This window comes from Syngnathoides biaculeatus, chromosome 18 (assembly GCF_019802595.1).
Source record: "Syngnathoides biaculeatus isolate LvHL_M chromosome 18, ASM1980259v1, whole genome shotgun sequence".
Classification (NCBI taxonomy): domain Eukaryota; kingdom Metazoa; phylum Chordata; class Actinopteri; order Syngnathiformes; family Syngnathidae; genus Syngnathoides; species Syngnathoides biaculeatus.
This window is the reverse complement of record NC_084657.1, coordinates 8,638,945-8,646,463: the sequence shown is the minus strand read 5'-3', so window position 1 is coordinate 8,646,463 and position 7,519 is coordinate 8,638,945. Positions and strand designations below refer to the sequence as shown.

General features: G+C 47.7%; 2 protein-coding genes across 2 annotated transcripts; one reads left to right on the top strand and one right to left on the bottom strand.

Moving 5' to 3' along the window:
- Positions 1 to 784: 784 nt before the first annotated feature.
- Positions 785 to 5,251, top strand: cfap298 (cilia and flagella associated protein 298). Its single transcript, XM_061802398.1, has 8 exons — positions 785 to 920; positions 1,571 to 1,732; positions 2,642 to 2,809; positions 3,037 to 3,104; positions 3,183 to 3,341; positions 4,375 to 4,506; positions 4,840 to 4,935; positions 5,041 to 5,251. Exons 2-8 carry the CDS (start codon positions 1,594 to 1,596, stop codon positions 5,149 to 5,151), a joined length of 873 nt encoding a protein of 290 aa, XP_061658382.1. The 5' UTR covers positions 785 to 920; positions 1,571 to 1,593; the 3' UTR covers positions 5,152 to 5,251.
- Positions 5,252 to 5,321: 70 nt separating this feature from the next.
- On the bottom strand, positions 5,322 to 7,480 carry haus1 (HAUS augmin-like complex, subunit 1). Its single transcript, XM_061802397.1, has 9 exons — positions 7,299 to 7,480; positions 7,051 to 7,225; positions 6,517 to 6,652; positions 6,303 to 6,437; positions 6,086 to 6,209; positions 5,910 to 5,975; positions 5,773 to 5,844; positions 5,632 to 5,679; positions 5,322 to 5,560 (listed from the first exon to the last, which is right to left on the bottom strand). The coding sequence occupies exons 1-9, from the start codon at positions 7,368 to 7,370 to the stop codon at positions 5,516 to 5,518; spliced, it is 873 nt and encodes a 290-aa protein (XP_061658381.1). The 5' UTR covers positions 7,371 to 7,480; the 3' UTR covers positions 5,322 to 5,515.
- Positions 7,481 to 7,519: the final 39 nt, after the last annotated feature.

Below are 7,519 nucleotides of genomic sequence, written 5' to 3'. Positions count from 1 at the left end.
TGTACATGCACATAGATAATGCGTACGTGCGTGAATCATAATAATAATGTAGTGATCGTGGGACGTGACAAGCGGTGCACAAAAAAAAGGGGCACACACTGCATTTTGGTCCAAAAAAATTCAGGCCACTTTTGAATACATACTGAGAACTGTAGCGTGATGTGAAAGTTGTCTTCAGGCTGCTTTATTATTATTATTTTTATGTGTGTGTACGTCTTTTGCAAATCAATGTTGTGCGAGTGTTTGGACCCACAAACAGGAAGTGACTTTTCCTCCCATTCTCATTCACTTTCAGGCCTCAGTTATGAATCACGTGGCTGGTTTGGGTCATCGCAACTATGACCTAATACCGAACGCTCTGAAAGTCTTCAATTGTGTGTGACGTAGATAATTACATCCAGAAATATATCCTCGTATCCACAAGCCAGCAGCTTTTCTTTGTCGCATTTTAAATTTACAGGGATCACAAAATGGCTTCTGTTGCGAGGTATGCGTGGCTCCTCCTTTTTAATTAATGTCCGTAATAATAATCAGTATATATTTATCTGTAGTAAAATACGAGTGTGTACCAGTAAACATAAACTGTATTGGAGATTTTAAAGAAGCAACGTGGAAATCCATGTTTATGTCCGTGAATATTCCATATTTAACGTGCATAGCCGATTGCACATATATGTATAAAGGCAGTTTATGTTGTATGTATGCAAAAATAAAAATGAAACCGAAGGTATGATTTTTTTTTTTTTTGGGTCCCCTTTGTCTTGACGTGAATCTGCAGTTCTGCCTTTGGCCTTCGGATAGCAGTAGTGCTGCGTGTCTCCGTCTTGACGGCGAAGAAGAATTGTTGGGTGAACGCGAGTTGCTAAGTCACTAGACGTAAACAAATGTAAACTATTTGTTCGTCATTTGCACGGCAACAAGTAAGTGTTATTGCCACCATATTACCAAAATGTGCCACTTGGGAGTATTTTTAAAGCTGTTCTGATATCGAAAAGAAGTTGGCAACATGGCCGTTACTCTTACCATATTCCATTACTTACCCTTTTGTTAATTTGTAGTTAAGCATGTCGCAGATTAATTTCTATTGATCATGATCCTGTATTTTTTTTCTTATCGTATCCATTACAGTGTTCGTGTAGATTTCTATTATTGTTTGGACGATTGTGAACGGTTGTAGCCTCCTTTAGCTCCTTCTCGAATCTTCCCCAACGGGAGTTTGCCATGGTTTCGCGTTGTTGTCCCAGTGGAGTAGCTCTCTCTCTCTCTCTCTTCTCTCTCTCAGAGAGATCTCTCTCTCTCTCTCTCTCTAGATCTCTCTCTCTCTCTCTCTCTCTCTCCTCTCTCTCTCTCTCTCTCTCTCTCTATCTCTCTCCTCTCTCTCTCTCTCTCTCTCTCTCTCTCTATCTCTCTCTCTCTCTCTCTCTCTCTCTCTCTCTCTCTCCTCTCTCTCTCTCTCTCTCTCTCTCTCTCTCCTCTCTCTCTCTTCTCTCTCTCTCTCTCTCTCTCTCTTCCCCCCCCGTCACTCACATCGTGGTCGTGTGTCCGACATTGTTTCTCTCCTTCCTCTTAGGAAGGAAAAAGCTCGATTTGGTGATGGTTATTCTGCACGTCAAACGCGGGGACGAGAGCCACTTCCTGTTTAGCACCGGCGTCCACGAGCCCGTCGACGTGCTCGTGCGCGACATCACGAACATTTACAACGGGAGGCTGAAAGTCGACCGACTATGTGCAGGTAAGACCTTTTTATTTTCATTTTATATATATATTTTTTTGCAGTATTGATAAGCATAAGGTTAGTATATTACAATCGTGAAAATTCATTGTCATATTATGGGAGAAATATTATGGACTTTTTAATATTTGTATACAAAGTAACCCAACAGTAATGCGAGCCCGCCCATCAAAATGTGAAATTAAAAAAAAAAAAAAATCTTTAATTATGTGCCCCCTCCAACTGCGTTCGGATTCATACTGGTTGTTTTTTTTTTTATTGATTTTAATATATCTAACAATTTAATTGTTATACACTATTGAAAACATTTTATTAGATGTTATCTAGAGATTTCATTCCTAAAAAAATATGTGCACTCTTTTTGTAGTTCACTGTCACATTAGGGAGTTGAAATGTTAGCACGATGTTTAAATATAAAAAAAAAAATATAGGCACATGACAGTTTTTCAATCAACTCGAGTAATATATATATATATATATATATATATATATATATATATATATTACATGTACATTAGGGTTAGGGTTAATCAGGGTTAGGGTTAACCCTAACCCTGATTGTGAGTGCCGCTGTACTGTTACATATATATGTATATATATTTTTTTTTTTTTTGGGGGGGGGGTCTTTCTGGGTCGATCTTTGTCTTAAAAAAAAATCATTTTTGATCTGCCCAGAGATGTGTGACCCATCAAAGTGTGAAATTAAAAAAAAAAAAAAAATCTTTATCATGCCCCCCCTCCAACTGCATTTAGATTCATGCTTGTTGTTATTTTTTTTTTTTTAAAAGATTTTTAAAATATCTAACATGAACACTGTGGCGACCCCTAACGGGGCAAGCCGAAAGGAAAAGAAGAAGAATCAAATTTTTTGTACACTGTCTCGAAAAAAATCATTTTTGATCTGCCCAGAGATGGCCGAGCTGGCCGAGCACGGCGTCACACTGCCGCCCAACATGCAAGGCTTGACGGACGAGCAGCTGGTGGACCTGAAGCTGAAGGACGAGTGGGAGGACAAATGCGTGCCCAGCGGGGGGGCCGTCTTCAAGAAGGACGATGTGGGCCGGCGCAACGGACACGGTGAGGGGGGGACGTGTCGGTCGACTTTTCAAAATAAATTGCCTTGGAACACCTCGTGTCAAAAGTACGCCTCAAAATTAGACATCCGGCCTTGCAAAAAGGAAATGGAATCGGGATTCGAACCCCGGTCCTCGGCTGTCAGTCGGAATGAATCGGTTTGGATTTTTGGCGTCGTTTCGACCCGACTGTACGAGTGACGTGTGTTGTCGTGCGTCTTCCTCCGTCAGCTCCCGATGAGAAAATGAAAGCCATCCTGCTGAAAACGGCGGACGAGGCGAAGGCCCTCATCTCCAAAGTGAGTCGCCGCGCGATTTTTTTTTTTTTTTTTGCAGGAATCCGCGGCGTCACAACTTTTGGTTTTCCCCTTTTGAAGAAACAAGCGGAGGCCGGCGTGTGCGTCACCATGGCGATGGTGAACGAGGCCCTCGCCCAGCTGCGGGGGGCCGTCATGATCGTGTACCCCATGGGGCTGCCGCCTCACGACCCCGTCCGCATGGAGCTGGAAGACCGCGAGGACCTGTCGGGGATGCAGGTCAGTTCAGCTGGTAAAGCGTTGGCCTCGCAGTTCCGAGGCGCCGGGTTCGAATCCCGGACCCGCCCGTGTGGACTTTGCATGTTCTCCCCGTGCCTGCGTGGCTTTTCTCCAGGGTGGGGGGGGGCACTCGGGTTTCCGCCCACATCGCAAAAACGTGCAACATTATTTGGACGCTCTAAATTGCCCCGAGGTGTGATTGTGAGTGCCGCTGTTTGTCTCCACGTGCCCTGCGATTGGCTGGCGACCAGTTCGGGGTGTACCCCGCCTCCTGCCCTTTGACAGCTGGGATAGTCTCCGGCACTCTCTGGGACCCTCATGAGGATAAGCAGCTAAGAAAATGGATGAAATTGTTCTACCGATTATGCCATCGATTAATCCGATGCAAATTTATTTTGCATGATTAACTGACCCCAGCATGTGCAGAAATTGGTTAGAGCTTCCGTCTCGCAGTTGTGGGAACCGGGGTTCAAATCCTGGCGCCCCCTGTGTGGCTTTCCTCCCGCATCCCCCAAAATTGCCCACAGGGGTGATTTGTGATTATGAGCACGAATGCTCGTTTGTTTCCATGTGCCCTGCGATTGGCTAGTGACCAGTTGAGGGCGGAGCCCGCCTCCTGCTGGGAAAAACAATACTTGTCTATTATTTCCAATATTCTTTTCAAATTGATGCACGAAAGAAAAAAATATTTGGATTTTTTTTTTTTGCGAGAAAAGGACATTCACCACGAAATTATTTTCGAACTAAGTGCCCTGAAAATATTTTCTAGTCTTCTGTTTTTATTTTTTGCAGCTTTTATGCTTGCGAACGGACAAATCGGCAAACGGTTCAAGTCGTGCAGAAATTGTCGGGGAAAAAAAAAAAATTCAAAGAAAAGATGCTCAAACACAAAAACCTACCTTTTCACGAATAAAAAAAAAAAATTAAAATCCAATTGAAAAGCCGATTTTGTGATTTGCAATTTTATCTTAAGGCCAAATTGATCATCCCTACAAGTTATGGGTTCTCATGAACCCCTACCCCCGCCCTGTAGGCGTCACTTCAAGTGCTGGAGGAGTCAGAGTGCCAACTGTGGTGGGCGGCCAAGGAGTTGCAGAGGGGCAAGAAGTTGCAGGACTATATCGGCAAGAACGAAAAGACCAAGCTGGTGGTCAAGATCCAGAAGGTGAGCCAAGAACTTCGTGGACCGTGACACCCCCTCACGTCGCCACGGAAAGCCACCGTCACCAAAAATGTACACCAAGGTCCCAACTGTGTCATTGCCGTAGAGGACCTTGGGAGAGGTTGGTGTTCCGCAGATCGCCGTTGTAGGTCCCCTCACAACCCAAATTAAAAGAGATAGTCGCCTGCCCTGCTAGTACGTCTTTTAGTCATATACACAAAATTGAGACCGAGCAGTGGCTCATCGGAGGCCACCAAAGTTTCCACGATATGTCCGCTGACATTGTTGCCGCTGTGACTATTTTGACTGAGATTTCGTGGCGCCGTTGCCCCGCAGAAAGGACAGGGGGCGCCGGCGAGGGAGCCTCTGGTCACCAATGAGCAGCACAAGCAGATGATGATGCATTACTACAGGAGGCAGGAGGAGCTCAAGGTGAGCCAAAAGCCTCTTGAATGCGCTGCTGCTGCTTTCAGATATAGTTACAAGGGAAAAAAAATAAAAATCCCACATTGACAAGTGTCAAAACTGATTTTCCAGAAATTAGACGAGGCCGACGACGACAGCTACATGGACTCGGAATGGTCGGACCGGCAGGCCCTCAAAAGACAATTTCAAGGCCTGAGCAACATCAAATGGGGACCCAGGTAACGACCGGCGCGGCGTCTCCTCGACGAAGCCGCATTCTTTCGGCACGGACGACATCGGCCCATACGCCTCACGTTTAATAAACTGCTAATATTTTGCTCCACGTGGGTGTCATTCCGCCTTTCCTGTTTTTGGTCCGTGTCGCTGGAGGAAAGTTTGACTCCCATTTCGAGTTGGGTTTTGCAAAAGTTTATTCTTAAGTGTAAATAGAGTATTGGACTTTACAGAATTGACAGTCAATTATGAAATAATTGAATTTGAACGGGACAATGAATCATTTTGAGACGTAGCTTAAGCTACTTCAAAATGAACGGACGAACGTGCGCGCCGTCTCATTTGAAGTTTGTCACATCCCGGGGGTGAGAGTTCACTTGAAGTCCACGTACGTCTCCAGCCGGGAGTCGAGCGCCGCCTGGAGACACGAGAAAAGATTGAATCACGGAAGCGTTTTTCCATTTACACGTCAGCGACTCCCGGACTTGCCAGTTCTCTTTTGGCCTCTTCGATTTTGATGCAGGCCAGCGACGGGCTCTGCGCCGGGGGGGGGGGGGGGGGGGGGACATTTCACAGTCAACAAAACGGGCACGTGGTCCATTCAAACATTTCCAGTGGCGTGTAACCAACCGCGCTGAGGTCCAAGAAAGGCTCCAGTTTCTTCTTCAGGGGAATCATTTCTTTCTTCAGGGCAGTCACTTCCTGTTCAGAGGAACAAAACAGAAAGTTGGAGGTCTGCAGACTTTGTTTCTGTAGCCTGAGCTCACCTCCGAGAGTTGGACTAAAGCTTGATGGCTGAGCTGGTCCTCCATCTTCCTGGTGGCCAGCTTTGCCTGAACGGACAAGTGAGCCCAAAAGGGGTCATTAGCCTCTGTGACCTCAGCAAAATAGCACATACCTCGGGTCAAAAATGTAATTTGTGCGACAGGCGTGACTTGCGCACCTCTTGGCCCTCGTGTCTGGTGCAGATCTCTTTGGCTTTGGCCTCCAGGAAGTCCATGTTGAGTATGCGCTCCTCCACCTTGGCGCGCTCCACGGCTTGGGCCTGACACACTTTGCTCACGTCCCTGCCGAGGACCCGAGCGCACATTGACAAAAATCATTTGCGAGCGATCGAAAGTCACTCAGGAGAAAACGAGACATACTACGTGTATACGTACGCTTGCAGTTGTCCTCTGAGCACTAGCGTCGCGCTCAGCATCTTCCAGAGGGCCAGCAGCTCCCGGTCCAGCTTCCTTTCGGACTTCTCCGCTTCCAAGAACTCGTTAGTGAGACGGTTCAGCGCCGGCATCAAACTGCGAAAGGCGGCCCATCACGTGACTCGGCTGCAACGCTTTCTGGTACGAGCGACGTGTCCGGCGGACCCGCGTGTACCTGGAGAGCGACGTGTCCCTGGTGGCCAGAACCATGGCGCTGTCCACCAGAGAGGCCAAGTAGTCCACGCAGGACTCGGGCAGGCTGGCGTAGGACACGCCCAAACTTTGGAGCAGAACCTCCTGCAGGTGAGCGCCTGCAGGACCACAGTGAGGATCGCTGGTGTCAAACCGGGGTCAATTCTGACCTGCTTTTCAACAGCCAGTCCGTGCAGTAGCTGATGCAACTTAGTACGGTGCCGCTGACCATCTCCGGGTCTGGATGTTCAAAAATACCCCAGTCAGTCCTTCTGAAAACAGCCCCGTCTGTGCTGATAGTCTCCCTCAAACCACGTTCTACCCATTTTTGCAGTGATGGGAGCAGTTTTACGAAGTGGGGTCTATGCCAGGATCATGAAGAAAGCTCCGAGGTCAGACTTGTGAGGATAAAGTGAATACGAAGCATCCAAACAAAGCACCAAAACAAGGAGCACTCAACCCCTGCGTCTACGCGCACCGCCATCTTGGAGCGCCTTCGCACACGTTTTTACCTCACCGTCAGCCTGGTACTCCGATGCTTTGTGGTTCCAGTCTTGGGCGAGCAGCTCGGCCCGGCGGCAGGTCGCCTCTCCCGAGCTGGCGAGCTGCTCCAGAATGCTCACCGTCCGCGCGTTCACCTCGAACGGAGGAATCGGCTCGTCGCCGAACGCCGCCGCCAGCCACCGGTGGATCTGGACCGAGTCCCCGCGTCGTGAGCGCAGCAACAGATTGCAAAACGACGCAACTTACTTTTTTTCACGATACCTTTTCGAGCTTTTCGCCCATGGCCGAGGAAGGAGAGCTGGTTAAGGTCAGGCAGTCCGACGATCGCTGCATGGCGACGTCTTCCGGTCACTTTATACTCCAGCGGTCGACAAACTCCAAATTGCTTCACGTGACATGCATTTTCATTTTCGCGCCGCTGTGGCTGAATCACTTCCGGATTTTTTTCCACCGAACTTCCGGGTTATTGGCCTATCACAAGA

Excerpts from the sequence above, each read along its gene's own strand:
- haus1 (XM_061802397.1), bottom strand. The coding sequence starts at position 7,370 with ATGCAGCGATCGTCGGACTGCCTGACCTTAACCAGCTCTCCTTCCTCG. Across the intron at positions 6,438-6,516 it reads AGGGACACGTCGCTCTCCAG|TTTGATGCCGGCGCTGAACC; the intron begins GTACACGCGGGT and ends CGCCTTTCGCAG. Across the intron at positions 5,976-6,085 it reads CCAGACACGAGGGCCAAGAG|GCAAAGCTGGCCACCAGGAA; the intron begins GTGCGCAAGTCA and ends TTGTCCGTTCAG.
- cfap298 (XM_061802398.1), top strand. The coding sequence starts at position 1,594 with ATGGTTATTCTGCACGTCAAACGCGGGGACGAGAGCCACTTCCTGTTT. Across the intron at positions 2,810-3,036 it reads GGGCCGGCGCAACGGACACG|CTCCCGATGAGAAAATGAAA; the intron begins GTGAGGGGGGGA and ends TTCCTCCGTCAG. Across the intron at positions 4,936-5,040 it reads GGAGGCAGGAGGAGCTCAAG|AAATTAGACGAGGCCGACGA; the intron begins GTGAGCCAAAAG and ends CTGATTTTCCAG.